This window comes from Camarhynchus parvulus, chromosome 1, assembly GCF_901933205.1.
Source record: "Camarhynchus parvulus chromosome 1, STF_HiC, whole genome shotgun sequence".
Taxonomy (NCBI): Eukaryota; Metazoa; Chordata; class Aves; order Passeriformes; family Thraupidae; genus Camarhynchus; species Camarhynchus parvulus.
In genome coordinates, this window is record NC_044571.1 from 26,231,358 (window position 1) to 26,257,791 (window position 26,434).

Sequence of the window (26,434 nt, forward strand, 5' to 3'; positions counted from 1 at the left end):
AGGGACTGCTGCCGCCGGCGGCAGGCTGCCCCGGCCTGGGAGCCATCTTGTGAGCGGGGCTGGCGCTGCCCGAGCGCCGCGGGCCGCCCGCACTCAGGAACGGGCTCGAAGCCGGAGCCGCAGCGAGCGGCCGCCGGGGCGGGCGGAGACGGGCGGGCGGCTATCGGTGCCTCCCCCCGGCGGCACTTGGCAGCCGCCCCCGGGCAGCGGGGGAGGGCGGCTGGGTGGTGGCGGCGGCGGAGGAGGAGGAGGAGGAGGGGAGCGGAGGCGGGGACCAGCCGGCCCCGGCCCGGCCCAGCCCAGCGCGTTGCCCCGGCCGGACACGGCGCCCGGGGCGGAGATGGCGGACGAGCCGCAGAAGAAGTCGCACTTGTCGGCCTTGGTGGGACACACGAACGGGCTCACCAAGCCCGCCTCGCTGACCGCCACCCGCTCTACGGGAGGGGGAGGAGGAGGCGGAGGCGCGACCGCCTCCTCCAAGAAACTCGTGATCAAGAACTTCAGAGGTGGGTACGGGGCAGGCCGGGCCCTCTGTCCTGGCAGGTGCGCTCGGCCCGAGCTTTGTTTACTGCGGCCCCGGCCGGGCCCCGCCGCCCTATCGGCGAGGGGCGGCTGCCGCGGGGCTGATAAGGCCGCCGGGCTGATAACGCCGCCGGCACCGTGCCCGTGTAAGGGCTCCCGGGGACACGCGTGGGGCTCCGTGCGGCGCGGGGGCAGCGGCCGTAGGGAGCGGGCAGAAAGCCACCTTAGTGTCAGCGCTGATTAAAGCCAGGCAGGGTGGTTGCCTCGCTAAAAGTAACACGGGCGTCAAACACGGCAGCCGGGGGTGAAGCGCGGCGTGCGAAGGCTCGGGTGGAATTAGTGACCCCTCTGAGAGTGCCAGAGTTACATGGCCAAGAGCACAGAGGCTTGGCACAACCTGATGGAGCAGCAGGGAGAGAGACATTGCTGCTGCAGGCTCCCCTTAGGTGGCCGTTTTCAAACTACCTGTGTCTTACTTCACAGAAAGACCCAAATTACCAGATAATTATACTCAGGACACCTGGCAGAAACTTCACGAAGCGGTGGGAGCAATACAGAGTAGCATTTCTATTAAATACAACCTTGAAGAGCTCTACCAGGTAAGCTACGTCAAGTTTTGGTTTCGTTTTTTGCAAGTAAACTGCTTTGGCACGCATTCAACATAATGTATTTTGATTTCTTAAAAGCTGACTGAATACTTTGCTACATACTCTGTTTCTAGTCAGTTTTTGTTTATCAGTTTCTCAGAGAGCTACCAGGATCTGGGCCCATGAAAAAGCAGTTTCTGTTGGAAGGCACAGAAAGCTATTCCTTGGCAGGGCTGAGGTCTAAGTCTAAGTCTGGTATCTTCAATACTCTGCCCACTCAACATGCTGAAAACAGGATGTTATTCTAACAGGGTAATGAAGTTATATATTTTATGATGATTTTTGTACATGCTATGGTCTCTTGTAAATAGTAGTGTTGAAGTATTTGACATTATTACATTATAATATTACACTTCAATACCTTTTGGGGAATTAGAAAGGAATCTTGATTGAGCAGATGACAAACTGTCACTTTATCCACATTTCAGACTACTGTTACATTTTCATAACAATCAAGGTCTTAGTTCTTAGTTCTTCTGTTCAAGCGATGAAAAAGCATTTCTGGAACACCTGGACTACTGGAGCAGAGGCTAGGGAGAGTAAAAGAGAGATGGATTCCTCCATCTCTCTTTTACTCTCCCAATTAGAGCCATTTCTCTACTTTCTCCAATTATGTGTGGTTTAGTTCTATGTTATTTCAGATGTATGTGCTTTGAGGTATTTAGCTGAAGTTGCAGCTTTTTAGGTGATCATGCTGTAAGAGATTACTGATGTCCTAAATTGTAGTACATAATGTAAGTTAGTTGTGAGTTTTCTGTGGGTGCAGGTGTTTGATCTGCAGATTGATGTCCTTGCCAGACCAGGACTGAAAACTTTATTATGCGCACCTAAAATTTTCTAAATGTTTAGTTGAGGTGCAAAGGGGAGACTGTGAGAGAGGAGAAGGCCAGTAGTCCATACTGGGTCCCTGTTCAAGAAGATCAGAATGGATTTCAGAACTGACAGAACTGACTATACTTAACTCCCTATTTAGGGTATGTAATATATAGGTTTAAAATGGCTGATTATGTAAATGTATATTGACTTAAAATAATTATTTCTTTTAAATTGAAAGCTTGACTGTAATATATTTATCTATTAATACTTGCAGATTTGCACAGTTTGAATGACATAATGCATTTTATTGTTTTAAATTCAGCATTTGAAAAACACTGCTTTTTCAAGTCTAACAAACAAAAACCAAAAAACAAAAACCAGCCCACAGATGCTTTGAGTGTTACCTAACTTGTTTTGAGAGGCTCAGAAATGAGATTATAGTAATATGGCTATGAAATCACTAGAGTACATGCTTGAGTTTTGGCAGAAGAGGAGAGATTTCAGATAAACTGTGAAGGGAGAACTGTACTTCTTGCTTTTCCTCTTTACCTGCTTATTTGTAAAAACTGTGCAAGGCTGATTGAATAATCCTTAAGGCAGCAAATCAGGAAGATTTCTGCACAGTGGGTGGTGGTGCTCGGTGTGCCTGTGCAGGGACAGGTATTTACTGTCCTGCCAGAGGAATAAAAGATGAGGTTCAGCATCAATTGGAAACCTGATCTGTATTTACAGATCATTTTAACTGCCTGTTAGTGAGCATCGAGTCATCCACAGGGGAAAATATCTCTGGGTCCATCAGTTCTTACTATCAGGCCTTTGTGGTGGTATTTTTTTTTTAGTCTATCTGACATTATGGGAGGAAGTGAAAGGCCTGCTAGAGTTCAATGCACTCAGTGAGCTGGTGTACCAGCCTACAGTTGAACCTTCTGATTTATTTATTTAATTTGGCACAGTGGCTGAGAAGAAACTGAAGAACAATGATGAGGCTGAGTGGGAAGCCTGAAGGATACTCCTTTCCAGGCATTAGAGGCAGCATGGGAGCAGGCATGAGGGTGCTTGGCAGAAATGTAGTCAGTGAGCAGTGGGAGGGTGGCAGCCAGTTTTTTGTGACTAAAATAGAAATGATGTCTGGGATTGGTGGTAGATTGCACAGATTTTGATAGAAGTAGCTTATACTTGATGGGATAGAGAAAGTGGGGCAGTACAAAGAATTGCTGAATGAGGAGTGAATGATAAAAATAATGGAAAAAGAAAATTACCTTTGCAGCAAGGTCCTAAATAACCTGAATTGGGGCAGCACTGCCCTTTTGGAGGACATAGAACAGGACAGTGTAGTAGCAAAGGAAAGACAGTAGAGCAATGAAGGAAAAAAGTATGAGACTAGACTTATAGTTGGATGGGTAGATAGGAGTGGCTGTAGCATTATCTGCAAAGTGATTGTCTGAATACTGTTTGTTTCAGGTTATCATTTTACTTAAGAACAGATGAAAAACATTATAGGCACTGTGTTATAATTTTGTTTGTTTGCAGGCTTTAATGTTGTATCAAAATTGTGGAGGCCGTTTTTATGTGTATTTAACTAAAAATAGATTAGGTAGATTAGAATCCTCTGGAGCAGAGGAAAACATTTTAATTGTCCAGGTGACATAGTTCTTTAAATCCTTGGCAGTGTTCTGTGCAATATTGCCTCATAATACAACAACAAGTTGATATTAATATAGTGACCACCAGAACATTTGGTTTTGGGCAGAATTGGCATCCTTAGTTAACTAAGGATAAATACTCAACTAAATCCTATGAGCTCCCGATGAATAAGTTCAAGTCTTTATGTAATGGTTAATGTGGGGTTGATTATGGGGCTTTTGTTATTGTTTGGAGCTTTCATTTTTTTTTCTCTCATTTTACATACCTTGCCATGAGTGTGTGAATCAGCGGAAATACTTGGGAAGAAATAAGTGGATAAAAAGACAGGAAAGGAGCTATACTCATTTACCATTTAGACAGACTGGTTGAAATGTCTAACCTAAAGTTATAAAGAAATGAAAATATTTGGCATGGTTGTGTTCCTGCCCCAAAAAAGCACTTGTGTGCATACTGAAGGATGCACAAAATGGACCTTCTGGACGAGTTCTACTGCTGAGCAGTACTGAAGGAGGCAGAATTCTGGTAGTGTTTAACAGCACACCTGAAATATGATCCAAATTGTGATGGTAGATCCTGTCTGTGACACAAAATCTAGCAGAATAAGAGGGGACCAAAATCGGGAAGGACTCCTGAAGTCTTAATTTTTCTACATAACTTTGTTTTGATGTTTTGGTTTTGTGCACAGCTTGAACATGTAAGGCTGAATTTTTTCCTTTGTAAGCCTTAATTACATAGACACAAAAATTTAAGTTGTTTTTTTGTCTCGTTCATAATCCTTTTTTGGTTTTTAGGCTGTTGAAAATCTCTGTTCCTACAAAGTCTCTGCTACACTGTACAAACAGCTGCGACAAGTCTGTGAAGAACATGTGAAAGCACAAATCCTTCAGTTTAGAGAATATCCTTTTGTCATGCACAGAAGTGGTTAGAATGCTTAGTTTAAATCATTATTTTTTTAAAACAAGACTTTGCAAAAAATGCACCAGTAATTGTCACTGTGTTAAAGAGATTCTTTGCTTATATGTTTTTAAATTAGTCATAGGCAGCTTTAGTCATCTGGGTGAATAATTTTTGTGTATTGATGTGTAGCATCCAAGTAAGAATTTATTTATCATTTGAATAGGGATGTAAATTTTACACTAAATCTAGAAAATGTCAATAACACTATGATACTTCTCAGCAGGTATGAACTTCTGTAGCAGGTGAGTAGTGATGCTTATGGCAGCAGTAGCTTAAATAAAATCACAGTGACTATCAACAAAAGTATAAAAAATTCAAGCATAGTGTACCTGTTTGACCAAAAATAACTACTGGTCAACAGTGATGTATCACAGAGGCATTCAACAAGCCTTCACTTATTTTATGTATGCCTTGGGAGGTTCTTGGAAGAGAGCTCTAAGTTCAAGAGACCATTTGGCTGTCTTGGGATGCATAGAAGGATGAAGTTTTATGGTAAATTTCCCCGTGGTTTACTGAAGTTACATTCCTGGACTTTTCTTCTGGCTGAATGGGTCACAGAGGTGCCTGTAGATCTTCTGTGGACACCTGGCTGTAGCCAGCCCTGTTTCCTGAATTCAGTCAAGCTTTACATGCTGAGAAGGTGCCTTATATCATAGGTGTCTTTTGTGTAATAGCCACGGGCTTGCACTGCTGGAGCAGCAGATGGATAGTCTGTGTCCACCTTGCTGTCCCCGAATTCCTGGAAATGCCTTAGCCAGCAGATGATGGATGGAGAGTGCCATATTGAACAGATATTACAGCACTGTGGCTGCTGGCATTGTTTTCCAGCTCTCTATGGATTTTTTAGCAGAAGATGATAGGATAAAATAGAAAAAACCAAGGGGCCAGGACCCAGAATGAGCCTCCTTTCCAGGTGAATGCTTTAAATGTGCTTTGAATTGTAACTCTCCGTTTCTTGGTTCACTGCATTCCCCAGGTAGGTGCCTACACTCAGAATAATTTGGGGTTTTTAATGGTACATAGCACCAACATTATTTCAGGCTGTGTGGTTTTGGTTTTTGTTGGTGGTTTGGTTTTTGGTTTTTTTGGTGGTTTTTTTTAGTCCCATTTATGACATCTGGCTTCTACCTAGCACATTAGTGCAGTAGTCTTTAACATACCTGGTCTTTGAGAACCAAATCTTACAGTCGTCTTTAAAGCAGTGTACAACCATTTTTTGCATTCCTGCTTTTTCAGACTTCAGATGTTATGAAGAAAACATTTTAAAACTAGTGTTTTCAAACTTTGCTTTGACCTTGCCCTCTTGACAGGGTGATGGTAGATTGGAGAGCTGAAAATTTAATATTTTGCAGGTGTGCTATTTTGTATCCTAAGGCATGAGATCAGATTAATCAGATTTGGCCAGAATGAGTTGGAAATGATGATAATGTGTGGGAGAAGAAGGTAAAGCCTCGTTTAGATTTACTTGTGAGATACATCAGAACTGTTTTATTTGTAAATAACAGTTGGATCTGTTGTGTAATGAAGAAGACTCTGTAGATTACTTAGGGTGACCTGGAGATGTATATGAAAAGAGTGGTATTTGGATTTGTTGAGGATTATTTAGAACTGTAACTGCTTTTAAGAGATTAGGGTCACTCCTGTTGTGCTCAGTGTGAACTCATTAAATAAACAAAATAACCTCTCCATCCCTCTCACCTCAGTTGGTGACAAATGTGTGTTTGATGCTGGTGGGATTTCTTGTTTAAATCTATATTAAGGTTGCACAGTGCAGCCACTAGATGGTATTACTGAAGAGCTGGGAGTGTTATTCCTTGAAAACACAGGGAGGCCTTTTGGAGAGTTGCCAGCCACTGTGCTGGGCAGCTCTGCAATTAATGGTTTATCCCTGGCAGGCACAGTAGCATTGGAATATCCATGGAGCAGCTTTGCCTAATGGCTGGCAAAGATCATCTCCAGAATCTGGCCTCTAAAGAAACCAACAAACTAGTTTTCCTTAATGGGTGCTATACAGATTCTCTGGATAGTCTTTTATTTTTAAAGAAGATAAATAAATGCTGGCAAGATCATTGCAGACAAATGGTAAGTTGAATGTTTGTTCAGAGTATATATCCTTGAGGTATGAAATCTGGCTAAAATTAGTTTGTCATAGTTTTAGCTTGGGACTGCACTGCATCTCCTCCTCCAAGTTTTAGCATTGCTTTTCACTTTCCCCTTTGCTGGCTGAGGGAACTTCTGTTGTTGAAATGTAGGTTCTGTTAACTCTGACTTTGATAGGTTCATTTAAGGACTGAACATCACTCAAATATATTGATGCCTTTCTTTCTTTGGGAGGAAAGAAAAACTAACCAAGAAATGCTGAATTTGTTTGCTGTTCATAATTTTAAGTAATTTGGGGAGTCTTTGCTTTTAGATAGCTCCAAGAACTAGGTTAACTTGTAAATTTTTTTTTCAAAGCAGAGATTATTATCCTGACTATACAGCTAAGAAACAGAAAGGATAAAAAAATGAAACTTGCTTTCTATCTGCCTTTTTTTGTCTTCTACCTCCACAATGATTTGTTACAGAAAAGGTCCTCTCTGAAACACACTCTATGAAAACTGCCTTTAAGAAGGCATCATTGTAATTCCAAACTAACATTTTACAATGAGTTTTTATTGCATTGTCACTCACTTAGTTTGGCTGCTGATGCCTCATATGGTTGAATTTCTATTTTCATTCCTCAAATCCACTGTTCTTCCCTTTCCTGTGACGTTTGGGCAGAGGTATATGATTTTTATCTGAATTAAAAATGGAAGGTGTTAGGGAAACTATTTGAATTCAGTAGTCTGATGGAAACAAAGTTGAAGAGAATGCCTTGAAAATGTGGTTAGTATGCACCTGTGTTTTCATGAAAGGGCTTTTGCTGTGAACACTGTTTGCTTTAGTTACTTCTAAGCATTCTTTTTGTTTTTCTTCCTTAAAGTAACAACCTGTAGCAAGTGGCTCTCTTGCCCATGTGCTGGGTTAGCGCTTGTGCTATTTAAGGAAAAAAAAATCAGCTTTACTGCTGTTTTGCTTTAATATGCTTGGCCAGTAGCTATATCAGCCTGAGAATTGCTTCAGGGGCAATGAAATCTTTTAGGAAAGGAGTAGGTGGACAGCTAGGAATAGAAATCTGTCTGGCCTGGGGGGAGGTACTGACATCCGGAGTTAGACTAATGCTAAACTGAGAGTTGGGCAGCCTCCTTATGAGCAAAGTTAAAAATGGATTTTGAATGTAAAAGTCTAGTAAGCTACAAAACCACCTCCTCCTCCCACTTCTTTAATTTAAAAAAAGATAAAATATTTTTATACCTTCTTTTGACTGCTGGATTTAATGTATCTCTATTTTTCTTACGAATTTGGCAGCTAACTTTTACTATGAACAGATCTGTTCCACAGCTTATTACTGTCTTAGTTTAAACCTTTGGTTTTTGGTTTTGTTTTTTTTTTGTTTTAAAGCAAGAAGCATGCCAGCATGCTGTTTCAGGGTGTACACTGACTATTAGAGGTACTGTTTGAATAGCTTTGTATATCAGTGGTGTAAAACTCCTAACAAGATAATAAAACTATTTAGTCAATGGTTATGAATTTGAAAACTGTCTTGGATGTACTTGGGAATGCCACCAAGTAATAGTATTAACTTCAATAGATGGCATACCCGTGGCTGTACAAGTCACCATAAAAGTTTAAAATACCTACATCAGTAAATGAGGTGTGTGCCTGGGATATGGTTTTTCAGAAGTTGTTTTATAATTTAAAATACCTCGTGGTGGTGAAGAGAAAAATATTTTCTTTATATATTTCAGATCATGATCAGAAGCATTTTCTTATTTTTGGATCGTACATATGTGCTTCAGAATTCAGTGCTTCCTTCTATATGGTAGGTATCCATGTAAGTATTCCTATAATCTTTAGAGTGTTGATGTGCTATTACATTTGCAAAGATGGAAAATAAATTTTTCACATTATATTTGATCTATATAATAGTTCTCTAAAATTTTGTGTCAGTTTATGAGGATGCATGTGTCAGCATATGTATGTGTCATGTCCTCCTTCCCCAGGAATATTCACTGTCAAGGGGGGATAAAAGAGGAAGGTCTGTGAGCGTGGGCTTTGAAATCAAGGCTTATGTGTAACTGTTGTTGTCAGAGCCTGGTGAGGCTGAGTCTGTGGGAACCTCCCCTTGACTGCTGCTTCCCACCTTAGCACTGGCCCAGCATTACTGTAGGTGCTCCTGGTTTTGACAAAATTCAACATTCAGTTTCTTGCTCTGTTTTTTTAAGTAAGTCAGATACAATGACAAGGTGCAGATTATCTTTCCACCTCTGGTCACTTGATGATGCTTTTTTACTTTCAGCTCACCATGGTCACATCTTTGGGCATTCTGCTTTAAAGCATCCCCCCTGAGGGGCATTTTACATCATTGCCCAAGCAAACAAGCCCAGATTTTGCCAAAAATTTCTGGCATTGTTACTGCTTTATCTGAAGTGCCCTCCCCACAAAAAAAAATAGTAGATAAAGCATGGAAGTAAGAGCATCTCTTGTCCCTGCCTGGCTGGCTAATGTGCTCTTGTGAGTTCCTCAGGCTGTCTGAAGAACCTGGCATCTTTCTCCAGCTTGCTTGTCCAGTGGACATCTTTTGTTCCCAGCTTTAGGGGTTTTCCTCCAATTCTTTGTGTTAGGCTTCTTTTTACTAAACATTGTTGATGAGGTCTGTTCATACATTGTCTTATTTTTCTCCCACTGGTAAAATTCTTTTGTTGAAATCCTGATGCACGTGAAGAAGTCAGAGGTAACAAGTTCTATCTAGGATTGCTCAGTTTTCAATATTTAGCAATTAGCTGCTTCATGGCATAGAGGCACCATTCCTCATCATCTTAGAATGAAACAAGAATCTGATAGAGGTGGTAAGATCCTAAAGATACAAAGAATTCATGCTTTGAGCAAAACTTTTGAATTACATGTAGACTGTCCGATCCAGGGAATTTTTTATTAAGGTATATGATTAAGGTTTGTAGGTTTTTTTTTTTAATGAGCAGAGGAACTTGTAGTCTATTATGTGAAAGTTGGACAGGCTGGTAACAGATCTCCACTGAAGTGTATGCCTGTGGTAGCATGTGATCTGGTATTTTTAGGATAATTTTTGTTACAGTTTTGTTAGAGGACGGTGTCAAAAAGAGTGCACACACTATTAATATTGTCTTTTTTGTATAATATATAATATACACTGTATATATTTTAAACATGTATGATTTTTCAAAAGACTCAACAGTGTGACTAATTTTCAATATCCACATAGGGATATGGGGCTAGAGTTATTTAGAAACCATATCATTAGTGACAAGCAAGTTCAAACCAAGACTATTGATGGAATTCTCCTGCTGATTGAGCGAGAACGAAATGGTGAAGCTGTGGACAGAAGCTTGCTGCGGAGTTTGTTGAGCATGCTCTCGGATCTGCAGGTGAGTACAGCCAAATTCACTACTAACAGCTTGGTTTAGAAACACAGTGTGGATGGCCTGAGTTGTCTTTTCTACAAAAATTATCCTGTTCACCTAGTAAATGTGTGTAAAATCTGCCGGTTACATTGGTGTGATTGCCTCTTCTTTACCCCATGTGCAATCTTGTACGGTTTTTAAATGAGACTTCTTTGCCTGTTTTCCTTAGCAGAGGTAATGGCCTCAGATCTTAATAGATTTGCAGTATTTTGTCTGTCTTAATCACTTACTGTCTCATCCTAGTGCCAGTTAAATGTAGGAACAGAAAAATCTCTGTGTCACTGTACAAAGGTGTCACATTTTGGAGTCCAGATCTTGGGTCTCTATCACAAAAACATCCCTCTGCTGGCAGCTTCTTAGAAATGCTGAGGATAGAATGGGATGCCATATGAAGGCCAAGGTTTTCAGATAGATCATGTCAAGCTGCAACAGACTGGAACTTTCCATGAGCAGAGATAGTAAGTAACCAAGGAGACTGACAAGTGCTGTGCTTCTGGCTTCCACATAGGTTGTCCTTGAGTTAATGTTGCAGCCTTGTGTGATCTGCAGTGAAACTTTGGAGTTATCCTTCATTCCTAAAACCCGCTCAGGTTGCTCCATTTCAGAGTGTCAATACAGCATTACAACCCTAGCTGAAGGTGTGAAGGAGTTTGAAGAGGCAGACTACATAAAAAAGCCCTTTCTGGTTAGGCAGCTTACCTGGTTTTCTACATTTCATGTTAATCCTCTTGACTTTAATCTGTCGCTTACTCTCTCATCCCAGAAAAATGAGTCTGTTTGAGAGAGAAGCCATTGAGAAAAAACCAGGTTTTTGAAGTGATAGAATGGTTTGTGTTAGAAGGGGCCTTAAAGATCATCTAGCTCCAACCCCCCTGCATTGGGCAGGGAACCTTCAACTAGGAGTCCTTAAGAGGCAAAAAGTGGTCAGAATGTAATGAGTTTTACAGCTCTGTGTTTTGGAAAAAATATTTTCTTCTATTCTTCCATCACACTCAAGGAATTTTCCCTTTTTCTTTTCACTGTCCCTCTGTTTACATATGAATCCCTAGTTCCTCAGATTGTTATAACTTTATGTAGTTGTTCTTTCTGACTTACTTCCTTTCTGTAGTAAACTCTTAGTCATTATGCAGAATTTTTTTTAATGTCTGATTGTTATTTGTGCCCTTTTTGCATGCCTCATTTGTTCCCCGTAGAAAAAGTTCACCTTATTTGATATAATTCATTTTTCCTGGGCCACTGAGAGAAACCTGGAAGATCTGAAGATGTGTTCCTCATCATATTTATATTTCACTGATGACAGTTACCTGGTTTGTGCTAGGTGGAAGGTTTTTTGCTGCAGAAATATGAGCGGGAGTTTAGATCTCAGGTGAATTGGATGTCATGGCTGTGCTGTGATGTCGGGTACTGATGGTGGGCTATGTTCCTTAAACAGAAGCCTGTTAATTTAGGCTGTTCAAGTACTGATGACTGAAACAAACTGTTGCTGCTCTGGGAAGTCAGTTCTGATCTCAGTCTTTCTGAAAACAGTGGGCAAACAGAAAATTTGTTAATGTAATGTTACATTGACATTTCTCACAGCTGTGTATATCCTTAAAATTTTACTTGCCCTCTTACACCTGACAAACAAAATATGATACTGTTACTGTGAGCTTAATGTGAGTAACTACATTGATTTCTCGAGCCAGGTTTACAAGGAATCATTTGAACAGAGGTTTCTGGAAGAGACAAATTGTTTATATGCTGCAGAAGGCCAAAGATTAATGCAAGAAAGAGAGGTAGGTGCATGTGGTAGATGATGGTTTTTATGTTAGCTTTATCAACTCTGGGATTACATAAGAACTTTGATAGTACCATGGTATATTAATGTCTGGTGAAATTTACTGGCACACAGGTATTCAAAAGACACATGTGTGTTGATATGGGCAAGGGTATCAACAGGGAGAGCAGACCCCAGGTTGTAATGGAATTTGATAGATGCAATTGTGTAGTAACACAGTGACATTTTTGTAGCTAAAGTCACATTATCAACTATAGTACCTTTAGTATGAAGTAACATTGATTAATAAAAATACAGATTATGTAGTACATAACAACGTTCTGGTGGAATAGTCCTTTCCAGTTCATGTACTCTTTTAAAAATGTAGTTTGATTGTCATGGAACAAGATTAGCTGCCTTTTCATACTTTTATAGTTGAACTGGTCATTCTCTTCTTAGGTCCCAGAATATCTTCACCATGTTAATAAACGTTTGGAAGAAGAAGCAGACAGAGTTATAACATATTTAGATCACAGCACACAGTGAGTACAAATTTCATCATTTTTACTGTAAGTCAAGCATTCTTCATAAATCAGTATGATTATCTATGGTTGTAGAGACACTGAGATAATGTCTTCATTATCTTACAGATATTATCTTGTTGAGAGTGCTTGTGAAACAGCTTGTTTTTTAAAGGCTTCAGTTTTATCAAAAGTTAATTCCTTAAAATAAAAGCATATTTTCAGTGAGAAAGAAGACATTTGTTCAGAAATATTAATTCTGTATAGTGCAGTTTAAAAAATTGTATAAGAGCTCAAATTCCCATTATCAAAACAGCAGCTGATTTTAGCCGTTCATGTACTGATAACATCTTTAAGCACAAATCTCTTGGGGGAAGGAAAGACTCATTAGAAAAAAAAGCAAAACCACAAACCAACAAAAACCCAAACAAAATCTGAAAAAACCCAGAAGGGCAGAGGTCATGAGTATCATTTGTAAACAGTCTCAGGTGTGAGCTTAACAGTGCATCAGCTGTTGCCAGTGCACTGTGTGAGGTAGCTTGTCCTTTTTTCATGTGGGTTTTAAGTAATAGTTTGTGTTTTGTTGGATTAACACATTCCTGCAGGAACTGACACTCCATAAATCCATATAGAATTTTCCTGTAGTAAGTGGTTGCTTTTGATGCAACTTAAAAATTTTCTTTACTTAAGAATGTGACATTAAATTTATTGGGTTTTAGTCTTCTGGAGAATTTATTGGCACGTCAAAAAGGATAACTGAATAAAAATTATCTTTTTAACTTATTCTTTTCCTCAGACATTTTATGTATATTGATGTGTATATATATACATATTTATATATAGATGTATAGATGTACATGTATGTGTGTTGTGTGTCATGGCACGTATTTAAACTTGGATCTTCCTTTAAATGCTGATTGCAGGGTGACTAGCTTTTTCTGGTAAAATCACTCATATTGAAATATGTGGAACTTTCTGTTTATAAAGCTATAGCAAATATATGTATTTATTTACTGTTTAGGTTAAAAAAATAGATTGATACCATTACATTTTCAATCTAGATAGACATCAAGTACTTGCATTGAATCTTGCCCTTAGTTCAAGGCTTAGAAACCTACTTTTAGTAGGATTCACACTAATTTTCTTCCCTTGCATTAAACAGCAGCTCTTAAAATTAGAGCGCTTGAGTGTTCCTGGGATCATATTGTTTCTCTGTGTGTGCATGAAAACAGCAGAAAGGATGCTATTTAGTTTCAACTCGCTTGATCTTGAGATGGAAATGAAACTTGTAGGACAAAAGCATCATGTGAAACACCACACCAAATGCTTCAGACAACACCTGGGATGACACAAGTGTGTTGTTGCAGCCCACAGGGGATTCTTTCAGCCCAGCAGTACATGCTGCTCTGGACAGCTGACCAGATTGTCTCTCCTTGTTAGTCAGTAGGTGACCAAGGTACATAGCTTTGAGGTCATCCAGAAGGTACCTTCTGGCTCCTTCCTTAGCCAAGATATATACTCATTTTGTTTGCTTGCTAGGATGTAGTGCTTTGCCTCTTAACCTCAAGCAGACAAATTGTTCCTTATCCTGTACTCAGAATAGGTCTTCCAGGGCAGGGGATGGTATTTCGCACAACCCTGACTCCTGCTGTTGGAAACAGCCAGCAGCTGCAGGTAGCAGTAGTTGGAAATGGCAGGGGATAGGGAAAGTACCATAAAATGGCCATGTGTGTGAAAAACAAGGGTCTGTTTAAACAGCATTTCATGTTCACTTATGACCACTGAAGGGAACAGATAGAGGAAATGTATGTGATGCCCTGATACTCTCCTGGTGTCTGCCTATTTTCAGCTCAGTGTATTTTCTGAACCTGCTGGGGTTTGTGTCTTTGTATCTCAGAAATACTTGCAGTCTCTCATAGGGATTCACATCAGCTTTTCTGTCTGTGCCAGGCTTTGGCAAAGTGTTCCACAGGCGATAAAGTGCCTCCTTTTAAGTCTGGTGCCCAGTATCATTGCTGGTGTCTCCAGTTCATGCACTGAAAAGTGATTAGTCAGTTCCCTTCACCCCTTTCCTGCCTTAATGGTATCCCTAAGTCATCTCCTTCCCAGAAAGAAGAGTCTAGACATTGCAGTTGTCTCTCTTGTAGCTGCTGCTGCATGTTTTGATCATTCCCGCTTCCTTCTCTGAACCTCTATAAATGAAAGACCTAAACTGGTGTGTTGTGTGGAAGGTCAGGCATTTCACTGATGGGCTGTTTCAGGAAAGAGAGTGTCTTAGCAAAGGTGCCCTTTCAGCAGAAGTGTATCCTCCTACAGGAAAGGCTGCCATCAGTCCAAGCTGAGCACCTCTCTTCCAGGAAATCCCAATTAAGGTTCTGAGAAACAGTTTTGTAATACTTAACTCATATTGAAATGGTTGGTCTTACGTTGTTCCATTGTAAGCAGGGTAGAAGTTTAAACATTGGAATTAATTAATGAAGTGCCTTTGCACTTCAGACATTTATTTTATCTTTTAGGTGATGAAAGGTGTAAGGGAAAACTTCCCATTATTTTTCAGTCCTGTCTAAAATGCATATATAAAGGTAAAAAGTAGGGCATATTCAAGGAGAAATTTAAAAGTTTTTCCAAATTTGTGTCTTGTGCTCTTGCTCAATTTATGCTTGTGTGCATACAGAACACAATTAGCTGAAAATTTTACAATTAGCTGAATTTTTAACATAAGTAGTGTGTATTATTTTGGTTTGAAGTTCAAACCCTTGGAGGTTTTTGGGTTGTTTGCTTTTTTGTTTCCAGAACTCAATGACTTTTTTTCCAGTTACACTTTTGTATTGACTTTTGCAGTGTAAGCTTCTCACTTCGACTGTGTAGGGAATTTCATTTTCTCAATTTATTTTTATTTTTAAATTACATACATAGTTTATTGTTGTCTTATATCACATGATGGTTTTTGTCTTAATTTGTAACCTCTAAGTATAAAACTGTTTTTTGCAGTATAATGTAAGTTATGCACAAATACACTGTGACAGAAGGCAACTCCTTTGTACTGTAATGCTTCTAATACTTTTTCTTGTAAAATTCAGGAAACCACTGATTGCTTGTGTGGAGAAGCAGCTACTAGGAGAACACTTATCAGCTATTTTGCAAAAAGGTATTTTTTTAATAGTTGTAATCTTTGATTAGCAATAGTCTAATACTCTGCAATGGCTATAAATTCCATAGCTTTTACTTTAGGAGTTATATTAGTCATGGGAAAAACTTCCACAGACACAGAAGGCCAATCCTGTGATTGTTACCCTCACTGCGACAAGTAAATGGTATATTTGGAAAGAAATGTCTAAAATCTAATTCCATATTTGTAAAGGCTGCTAAGCCTCTAAATCTCCTTTAACTTGCAGCAGTGGGCTTAGGAATTAAACCTTTGGAACTGCTTCTTTCCTAGAATTATATGAACTTCTAAATCAGAGCTGCAGTTACTGTTGTAGCTTCTTTTATGTGATAATCACACAGCTCAAGTGCAATAGTTTCACATATTCTGGTGATTGTGTAGTTTAAGAATCATGGGTTACTGGAACTGGCAGCATTTGAGGCATTGAGCTTTCATAGGCCTCTGTCTGTCCCTTACCTTTTGTCTGGCAATTTCAGATAAGAATTGCAGCCTTCTTAGGAGATCCTTATTCATACATTAGTGTGTTCAAATCGCCAGTGCTTTGTTCCTCTAAAATTTTAATATCTCCTTTTTCACTGAATTTCTGGGTCTGTTCAGTATTCCCTGATCTTTGAATACTTTAAATTATTTTTTCTTTTGCTTGCAGTAGCCATATTTTAGGTTTTAGGTCTTCTAGCAAATTGTCCTTACATCTGTGTTTTCTTTTATATTGCAAAACAGATGTCCCTGGTAGTCTGGTATCTTCAAGCTCCCTCACATCCATGTTTAACACTTTCATGTTATACATACCCTTTCTATGTCTTTTTTTGTCCCTTTTAAAGATGAATTATGCTCAGTTTTATCTCAACTACCCTGGGAATAGCTTGTTTCACTGTTTTCAATACATTTATAGAAATAAGCTTGGTCACTTCATCTTAGTTATTCTTAAACTTATAAACAGAAGGTAAAAATAATTATATTTTGCTGATATGTATTAATTTTGCTTGCTCTTTAATTCAAGTATGATTAAGTGACTTTTCCAATGATATGCTTGTTTATCGAGTGGCTTCAGCAGGAAGTATGTGGTCTTGTTTTAAACAGAACTTTTTCTTGGTTTACAACATGTATGAGCCATCCATGTAAATATGGAGAGACTTTTACATTTTTCCAGCTCTCTGGTTACTGTGCTTCAGGACTCCAGGATTGTCAGATCAGGTTTTGCATTCTATGTCTCTACTGGGAAAAAATAGTAAAAAAGCTTCTATCATCACTTGACTTGCTTAGTTTTCTGTATTTGTTTGATCTAGGACACATTTTAATTTGCTTATGACATCTTAGTATTCTGTTCAAGTAGAAGATGATGTTGCCTTTTGTAGGTTTTCTTCATTAAGTCAAGGAATGTGAAGTAGTCAGTTTGATACAGGAGTAAAAACCTTAAAAATGCAGGGTCTGTATAAGAAACTTTTTTTCCCTTATGTTAGTATAACTGCTGTTGACTGGATATTTGGGGTCAGATCTAGTGGTGGGGGGTTTTCTTGTGAGTAAATAGATTTTCCCAAGGCTATGGTGGTGCTTTCTGGAAGCTCTTTGAAACCTTTTATCAGAGGACTTTGCTGCATATCCTTTTTGTTTGTCAGATGTGTGACTAAATATTTTTTTCAGTCACACAGCTCATGTTAGAGAAAGAGGGAAGGCTGTATTTTGTTATCTAGATTATAATAAAGCAGATAGTGTTCTTTAACTGAATAGGAGGTATTGGGATGGGCTTTTCTTAATTAACAGAGCTGGGGTTATTCAGCATGGAAAAGAGAAGGCTTCCAGGAGACCTCACAGTGACCTTCCAGTGCTTAAAGAGGGCTTATAAAAAAGAGGGGGCAGATGGTGATAGGTCAAGGGGGAATGGTTTTAACTAAAAGATGAGAGATCTAAGATGAGATGTTAGGAAGAATTTCTCTACTATGAGGCTGGTGCGTCACTGCAATATGCTGCCCAGAGAAGCTGTGGATGCCCCATCCCTGGAAGTGTTCAAGGCCAGGTTGGAAGGAGATGGGAACAACCTGGTCTGGTGGAAGGTGAACCTGCCAACAGGTGGGGATTGGAACAAGATCTTCCAATCCAAGCCTTTCTGTAATTCTTTGATTTCCAGGATTTTAATTCCATGTTCAATGAAAAGAGAGCACTAAAACTCTGTATTCAGGACTGTGTAGTCTGTTGTCTTACATTTAAAGTATGTCTGCTCTTCTGATATCTCAGAAGTTTAGGAAATCTCAAGACAGCAGACAAAAGTTTACCTGGCATTGTTCTTGAACATTGCTTGCCTTTCCGAGCATGTATGTAAGTTACAGTATACAGTGAAAGTATTTTTAAGCTGAAGAATATAGCAGAACATGGAATAATTTGGTAGTGATTTGCAAATTAGTTTTTAATATAATTTAAAAATTAGCATTAATGAAATATATTTGGTGAAGTAGGGCAGTTGTACAGTGGTGGGAATTGTCAACCTGGGTAAAATCAAGCTTTTTGTTTTGTAAAAAAATGTTATAAGTCTTTGATGCTATGCTCTGGTATTACTAAGGCCTCTGTAACTGACACCAAAGTACTTCTGATTACACTGGAACTACATTTGCCATACTCTCAAATGGAAAAAATGTGTATGAAGTTACTTGCTTGTTACATTCTTTGGGCTTCACTTCTCCGTTTGCTAGCCCAAAGCTTAATCTCATGTAGGGTGAATCAACAAAGCAAAAGTTGCTTGAAAGGAATCTGTAATCTTGTGTTATTCCATTGGTAGGAGTGTAGATTGTTCCCAGCACATTCTTAATCTAAAAACATGGCTCACCATGCTCCACAGGAAAAAATCATGTGACGTATTTATCATTACTTTAATTTTAGGGCAGTTTATTTAGTGTCCTGTTTTCTCTAGTGGTTCTTGATGAAGCTATACCCTTGAAGTCAAGGTCTCTTCATAACCATTCTGCAAAAGGCTCACGATCACCACCTTGTTGGGAAAGTATTTCAGTTGAAATACTAGTATATTCTCTAATAGATATATTCTCTAATATATTTCTAATTGTATTTATGTAACTGTATTCAAATTTCCTTTTTTTCTAACTTAATTTTTTAGGACTTGATAGCCTGCTTGATGAAAATAGAATATCAGATTTGACCCAGACATACCAGCTGTTCAGCCGGGTAAAAGGTGGGCAGCAGATCCTTTTGCAGCACTGGAGTGAATACATCAAGGTATGTCAAAGACCTATTACTAATGTAAAAATTTATGCTGTTACAAATTGCTTCTGTCAAAGCCGAGAATAGTATATAGGTCTATCACCAAACTTCTGTTTTAAGTAAATAGGGAGGGATGTTAATGCTTCTGCCTCAGTAACAATCATATGATAAGAAACAGCAACACCTACTTTGGTTTTAAATTTCTACTAGGAAATTGCTTTCCTTATAGATTTGAACATTATACAGGATGTTTTTGGTTGCATTGCTTTAAATAGAACCATGTGCACTGCGTTTAGACTATTCTGGACTGTACTGTGTGTTGTTTTGCTGCAAATACACTCAAGTGTTTACATACCTGCAAAACCTGTTATTCTGCTGCAGCTTAGGCAGTGCTACTTGTAACCAGCCTACAACAATGCTGATGGGTTTTAAAGCTGTTGGGAAGGGAATGCTCCTATTGAAAATAATCCATCAGTCCTATTTAGATGGTTTGGGTTTGTTTGTTAGGCATAATATCCATAGAGTATGCTGCCCCAGAGAGCTTGCACTCTTGTGCTCTTGTAAGATGAAGGCAGGAAAGTGTCACAGAAAATTTTTCTCCCTGGAGTTGGTAATTCCTGATGTCAGGGCTCTCCCCTGAATTGCCCATGTGTTCATCAACCCTCAGGATTAAGTGCATGATATCAGTTAGTCCCAGAGGTGCATTTTCTGCATGCCTATGTGTGGAGCTCAGCATGATCCACCAGTGCTGCAGCTCATGGTAATGGAACATGGTTACCCTCTGCCCCAGGACTGAGGAGGAGTTGATTCCTTAGGGTGTTGCCCAGTTGAATGGTGGTGCTGTGGCTGAGGAGGATCCTTGTTCTTCTTCCTTTCTCCCAGACCATGCTCATCACTTCCTCCTAGTGCTGCCTGCCACTACACAGGCTCTCCTGTGATCTGTTTTATCACAATACCTGGGCAAGGTCAGTTTAATCCCAGGTTTAGTGAGCTAAGGAGACTCACAGAAGAGTCCATGTGCTGGTCCAAGGAAAGTATAGGAGTTCAAGATGGGAAAAGGAATAGGGAAAGGAATTTCTCGTCTCATAACAACTGTTAAATTGGATTATCATACCCTGTGTTTCACAGAGTCAGACTACTTACAGCTTTAAGATGGTTGTGTACCTACTCAAAAACCTAGAAAACCTTTTCTGTAAGTGTCAGTAAATCTCCTTCCAAACATTCTGTGTGACAGTGAAGAGAGGCTTCAAGAACTTTCTAATGTTTATCTTGTAAGCCAATTTACTGTGGTAAGGGTCTGTGTTCCATTGCAGTCACGCTTTTGTGAATTCAGAGGTGCCACTTGGCTTTTTGCATCTAGGTTTGCTGTTTCAGAATGGGGGGAAAGCCTTGCAATTTATGAATGTACCTGGTAGAGACTGTGAGATGCTGAAATGTTGTGTTAATGTAGGGGAAATTGTGACAAGTGGAAGATCTGATGGACTAGGTGACCATCAGAGGTCTCTTCCAGCCCAGACTGTTCCGTGATTCTGTGATACACTTGTTGGTTCTAAGGACCTTGGGAGCCTTGTGTTCAGCTTTACTCTGAAATGGTACTTGAGCAAGATCTCCATGAAAGATGGCAGTAGCTAATTAGATAATGCAATGGAAGTTCTGAGGCTGGAGAGGAGCTTCCCCCATCTCTTCTACTGTTGTTGGCTAACATACTTCAGTTGACCAAAATATACCCATTGATTACTGTTTTGCTTCTGCTTATGCTGTGTCCTCTTTCTCACCTTGGAAGACTGATCATTCAGTCCAGGGCACTGATCAGTGTTACTAAGCAAATGTTAATTGCCCAGTAGGTGAAAATCCTCCTTTACAGGATATTTTAGATATCCATTAGACAAATGGTATTCTGTGTCTGAGATAATAAATGTAGGAGCAGGAAGAAAAAGTCAAGTCTGTGGCTGCTGTTTGTGCCTGAGAAAGTTTTGTTTCCCTGCAAGTCAGCTAGGATCATTTTGGTTTAGAGCCCTTGATGAAAAAGAAATCTTTGAGGGCTCAGCAGCAGCCCTCAAAGTTTTGCTACCTGTTTCATCAGTTAAGCTCTCTAGTGGGTTTAATAAAAATAGTACAAAGTTTTCCTTTATACTTAACATTTCTGAGGCAGTTTCCATTTAATTTATTTTACATGAATCATAGTTCTGTGTCTCACTGTGAACGTGCACATCATAGTCATGTCTACTGTATATTTTTTTTTACTTTTGTCTTAAATGTAAATAATCTTTAAATCAAGCACTAATGTTTGAAATCCATCAATGTGTGTCTAGTTTTTATTTTGAATTTCAATGCATCTCCGTTTTTAAAAACTTGAAGTCATAACTAGTTCTGTAAATAAATTCATTTTCCTATGATACTTTTTATAAGGGTAAATGTGTCTGTTGGGGGAGATAGGTAGCACTCTAAAGTATTTTACTATCAAAAGTGTTTGTTTTACAGAACTTTGGGACAACAATAGTGGTTAATCCTGAAAAAGACAAGGATATGGTGCAAGAGCTACTAGATTTTAAGGATAAAGTGGACCATATCATAGAAGTGTGCTTTCAGAAAAATGAAAAATTTATAAACTTGATGAAGGAGTCCTTTGAAACATTTATCAACAAGAGACCAAATAAGCCTGCAGAATTGATAGGTACACAAATATTTTTCTGTAAAATATTTCAAAAATCTGTAGAAAGCATGGTAATGCTGCTGAGTGTGCTAGTGCAATAGTGGTGCAGTCGCATTCTGCTTTAGGAGACTGGTTTGGGGAGAGCCCCGAGAGCCTGGGTGTGCTGCCAGGGGGCTGCTGGAGCTTGTGTCACCTCCTGTCCCTGCACTGCTGCTTGCGCAGGGCCTGGTGCTAACCACTGCTCGCTGCAGCACAGGGCTGCCACGGGAGGAATGCTCTGGGGGAGAGCAGCTGTGGCAAGTAAAGGGGAAATGGCTTTAACTGTGGAAATAGAGTTCTGTGGATATTCTGGATCTCTCAGGAGTAACTACAGCCCATCCATCTGCCTTGAAGTCTGAAGTTGGGATAACAATTTTAAAGCCTTTAGATACAAGGAGTTTTAATAGAGGGGAAAAAAACCCACTACCTTGACAGGAGAGCTTGTGCTTATTAAGGGGAAAGATAATAGCAAACACTTCAAAAATATATTTAGTTTATCCCTGATCGGACGAAAGCTATCCTGACAGTTCTGCCTGCTGAAAAACTGGAGCTGTGGCATTTTACACCAGGAGAGGATCCTGCTCCTTGGTTGTTTGTTTTTCCTCTGTACTTTGTTTTGCCTTTATTTGGCTGATTTTGTGTCTTCCTTCTAAAATCAGCTTTATGTAGGACAGATTGCACAACCTAGTGATACTGGTTAAAGCCATTATATGGGCTATTGTCATTTGTGGATCATGTTGTCCCAGCTCCCACAAGGTTTTCTTCTTACACAGAAGGTTGTATAAGGATACTAACGTGGCTTAATAAATACTTAGCTAAATTCAAGGCTTAACTTTATTTCTGGCATTCTGAAACTACTAACTGGAAAGCATTGCTTCTGTTAAAATTTTAATATGCTCCTACCAAGGAGCATGAGGGACATGGTAAAGATCTATAAAAATATAGTCCTCTTTATGTTGTTTGTTTCTGTTTCTCATAAAATACATTCATATACATTGTACGCTTCCAAAACATTGTCTTTCAACAAGTAATGTGCTTGTATGACACAAAATATGGGAATTTCTAATGCATTAATTTTAATTATTATATTGGATTAATTTTTTGGCTTGGACTATTCCTTTTTGCTGTACTTTTCCATTATATATAGTAGGGCTCCAGTAATATTCCAGTAATACAGTAGGGCTCTGTCATTCCACTGAATACAGGGATGGGAAAAGGGAAAATAGAAAATGTAGTGCTTATCCTATGTTTTAACATATATTGGTACTTAACACATAGTAATATTTCAAGCAGGAGATGCTTAAGTTGGTTATTTTAGATCTTTTTTTTAAGCTGTTACCTGATTTTATTTATTTGTAGCAAAATATGTGGATTCCAAGTTAAGAGCTGGTAATAAAGAAGCAACTGATGAAGAGCTGGAAAGAATCCTTGACAAAATAATGATCATATTTAGATTCATTCATGGTAAGAAATAGCAGTTCACTGTTGATGCAATTAAAACTGTTCCCTTTGCTATTAGCTTTCCTCTGAATGCAAGAGATTTTTTTCAGCATGATTTTCTGCTCAACTCTGTCTTTAATTCAGGTTGCCTTACTCTTGAAGGAGCACAATAAATATACAGGGGAGGACAGATAGTTCTGTGGAGATTGGCTAGTTACAGACCTTTCAGAGTCTTGTGAGTGGAGACCTAAGAGTTAGAGGTGTTGCTGGAAGTTTTTTAACACAAATTAACCATGGCTGTAACCACAACTTCTCCTCTAATAACAGTACAGATTTTGCTGTCCACTTATATATGTTGTAGGTACAAAGCATGAAAACCCAGCAACTTTCCTTGACTTCTCTTTTCTCATGATAGCTGAGAAGGAACACAGAGGAGGGCTCAAAATGACAGGAAAAAGTGTTATTGCTGAGTTTCACTGCCTTTGAAATGCATTTCCCTCATGAATTAGCAAATCCCCTCTGTCTTAGCAAAAACCATGAATGTGTTAGGATTTTTTTTTTCCTAGATTGGCTATCAGAAAAACCAGTGGTCTAATCCAATACAGATGCATTGTCACTGCTCTGGGGGAGGTGGAATGTGTGTCCTGGGCTGGGGTGGAATAGCAAGAATTACCTAATTCTGTATTAGTTTGTCTGAGATCTGTGGGGTTCTCTCCTCATAAAAATCTCAAACAAGTACAATATGATGGGAAAGCAGTTGAGTCATAACGTAGTATCATTTGCATAATTGAATCATAATTGCAGCATTTTTGTCAGATGGAGATGGTGAATGAAAACAGTTGTACTGGCAGCTTGTCAGCCTAAGAGAATAATTTTTGTTAATCTGAAACTTTCACCAACTCTTTTTTCTCTTCATAGTTTTTGTATTACTGAGCTAAAAGCATGGATTTTATTTTGAGCTGTCTGGTACATAAGAGCTCTTTCAAGAACAGATGATAATTAGTAGGTAGTTTCTGGGTATTGGCCTTTTTGATAATGTCTTGATCCAGCTGGTTCATGAAACTTCATCAGGACAGGATGGGGAAGGAATAAGACTATCACAAGAAGCCCAAATTGGAAGCTGTTCACAAGGAATTATGAGGCACTACTGTAGGCAGCACGAGTAGTGCCTTGGGTTACAGTAAAATTGTTCCTCTTTAAAGGGGAGCACCTTGCACTGTCATATGGGAGAAGTTTGGGTTTAAGGTGTGAAAATTTGTGGGTATCTATATGACTCTTTCATTTCATAAGGCTATTGGCAAACCATATGAGAAGACTTCTGTTAAATTTTCTTTCCCTTAGGCTTTTAAAATATATTCTTCAATATATAGAAAACCTCCCCCTCCTCCTTTTTTTTCTTCTTAAAAAGACCAGTGGAGGGAAAATGTGCTTCTGAACCCCAGAGTAATTTCATTTGTTTTGTAGCTGATCCAGTGGGAAATACAAGGCAGCTCAAGTTCCTGAGGCAGAATAAAAAGAAATAAGTAAACATTTTGCGAAATATGTTAAAATTACTAAAATATAAAAAGAGCAAAATGTCTACATGTTTTTCTTCACTGCTGCATAATGAATATTGTTCTGCTAATATTAATAGAATATTGTGGAATATTCATTGAATAATATCAACTGAATATTGTTCAGTTTTTCATGAGAAAGTCTTGTGTCAGAAACCTGAAGGGCAGTGATGCAGATAGAATGTATCATTTAATTTTATTTTTTTGTTTCAATTTCTTTACAGGGAAAGATGTGTTTGAGGCATTTTATAAGAAAGACTTAGCCAAAAGACTGCTGGTTGGAAAAAGTGCTTCAGTAGATGCTGAGAAGTCAATGTTGTCAAAGCTTAAACATGGTAGGTGTCTTCAGATGTGTTAAATTTGTATTACTTTTTGGCGTGCAGATTTGGAATCCCTATTTTCTCATGCTTTTAAGTAGTGACAAGCCAAATTTTAAGTAATAACTGTTCAGCTCTTAAATATTAAGGGAGGATGCAAGTGTGTGTGTGTATATATCAGACCTCTCATTATGCTCAGCAAGAATTATAAAGCTGACTTCTTAGGTATGAGACTGTTTATTTAATGTACCTACAGAGGAGCCAAATCCTGAGAAGGTACCTATTTGTGGGTGCTCTGTGACCTGGTAAATGTGGCTCAGCTGTCTCAGGTTAAATGTTTCACTTGTTCTGTGCTTCTTTGTAATTGTGGGATCTTTGCTTTTTTTTGTGTGTGGCAGAATGTGGTGCTGCTTTTACCAGCAAACTGGAGGGCATGTTCAAGGACATGGAACTGTCCAAAGATGTCATGGTACAGTTCAAGCAGGTACATTAACTTTTGTTTGTATACGAAATGTTTCATAGTCATGAGGAGACATTTAATGGTCCTATCCCTTGGATTAAGCTAAAATTAAACAGAACAGCTTTTGAGCAGGTACTAGTCATAGTAATAGTGTCTACTTACCGTTCTGTTTATACAACAGAATTTATTGTATACAATAATTTTACAATTTTATTTTATTCCTTTTAAAGTAAATTAGTCTAAATACCACATAGTAATTTAGTTGACTGACATCCTTGGAAGTCTGTATCCTCTCATTCTGTAAACTGGTGCTGCTCTGATGAATTTTTTGTGAATGGCCCACACCAGAGAAACTCCCTGAAGGTTGCTAAGTGCACAGAAATTATGAATATCTCAGCCCCAGAGTTTCCAGCTTGTTGGTGACTGATGAAGACTTGCAGGAATTACTTTACATGCTCACCCTGTTGCATTTCTCTCTGGGTACTTGTTTTGGGGCCTTACTGAAGTCAGGATGCTGGGTTAGAGACCTGACCCAGGACAACACCTGTAATAAAATACTGTAGTGACTCTTCTGTCCCAGATTTTGCAGTCTGGCTGGACTGATGCTCTACTCCAATTACAGAAAAATGTTTTGTCTAACAGATGTAGAAGTCCAAGGGGATCCTTTTGATCTTACAGTCCTTGCCTTGGCTTCTTTTCTTTGGCTTTATCTGCATGTGATTAAAGCTTCTTTGACCTTAGCACCCTGTATAGACAGAGGTCTTAGACTATTTCAAGGCATGTTGATCTTTTCTTTGTACTCCCAACCACTTGCTGTGTTTTGAAGTTGGGGAAGTGGTCATAAGATAGTTACTCAAAATCCTGATAGAGCATGTCTAACCAAGGTTGTGGCCTGTAAGAATTTTTAATTGTTATACTAATCCCAAATGTCTAACTTAAGTATATACATTTTCTAATTTAGTATCGAGATAGTAGTATACTTGAATAATTTTTGTCTCTTCTATTTTAGTATATGCAGAACCAAAGTGATCCAGGAAATATAGACCTGACAGTAAATATATTAACTATGGGATATTGGCCAACTTATACACCCATGGAAGTCCACTTAAATTCAGAGGTTGGTGTTTGCATTCTTCTTCTAAATACACGTTACCAAATGAAATCATTATCACAGAGTGCATTAATGCCCTTCATTTAAAGTTTTTCTGCTAGAT

General features: G+C 39.0%; 1 protein-coding gene across 2 annotated transcripts in view; it reads left to right on the forward strand.

The window, feature by feature from the left end:
* The first annotated feature begins 275 nt into the window (after window positions 1-275).
* CUL4A (cullin 4A) overlaps window positions 276-26,434 on the forward strand; it is a 34,540-nt gene continuing 8,381 nt past the window's right edge. Inside the window, exons 1-15 of one of the 2 annotated variants that reach the window (XM_030949334.1) lie at window positions 276-506; window positions 1,006-1,121; window positions 4,421-4,524; window positions 6,599-6,668; window positions 8,417-8,490; window positions 9,910-10,072; window positions 11,794-11,883; window positions 12,324-12,406; window positions 15,466-15,533; window positions 18,655-18,773; window positions 21,240-21,432; window positions 22,810-22,914; window positions 24,668-24,778; window positions 25,159-25,244; window positions 26,230-26,337. In XM_030949334.1, the coding sequence (XP_030805194.1) occupies window positions 341-506; window positions 1,006-1,121; window positions 4,421-4,524; window positions 6,599-6,668; window positions 8,417-8,490; window positions 9,910-10,072; window positions 11,794-11,883; window positions 12,324-12,406; window positions 15,466-15,533; window positions 18,655-18,773; window positions 21,240-21,432; window positions 22,810-22,914; window positions 24,668-24,778; window positions 25,159-25,244; window positions 26,230-26,337 (1,656 nt within the window). In that variant the 5' untranslated portion in view covers window positions 276-340. The other variant, XM_030949341.1, reaches the window with a different exon arrangement.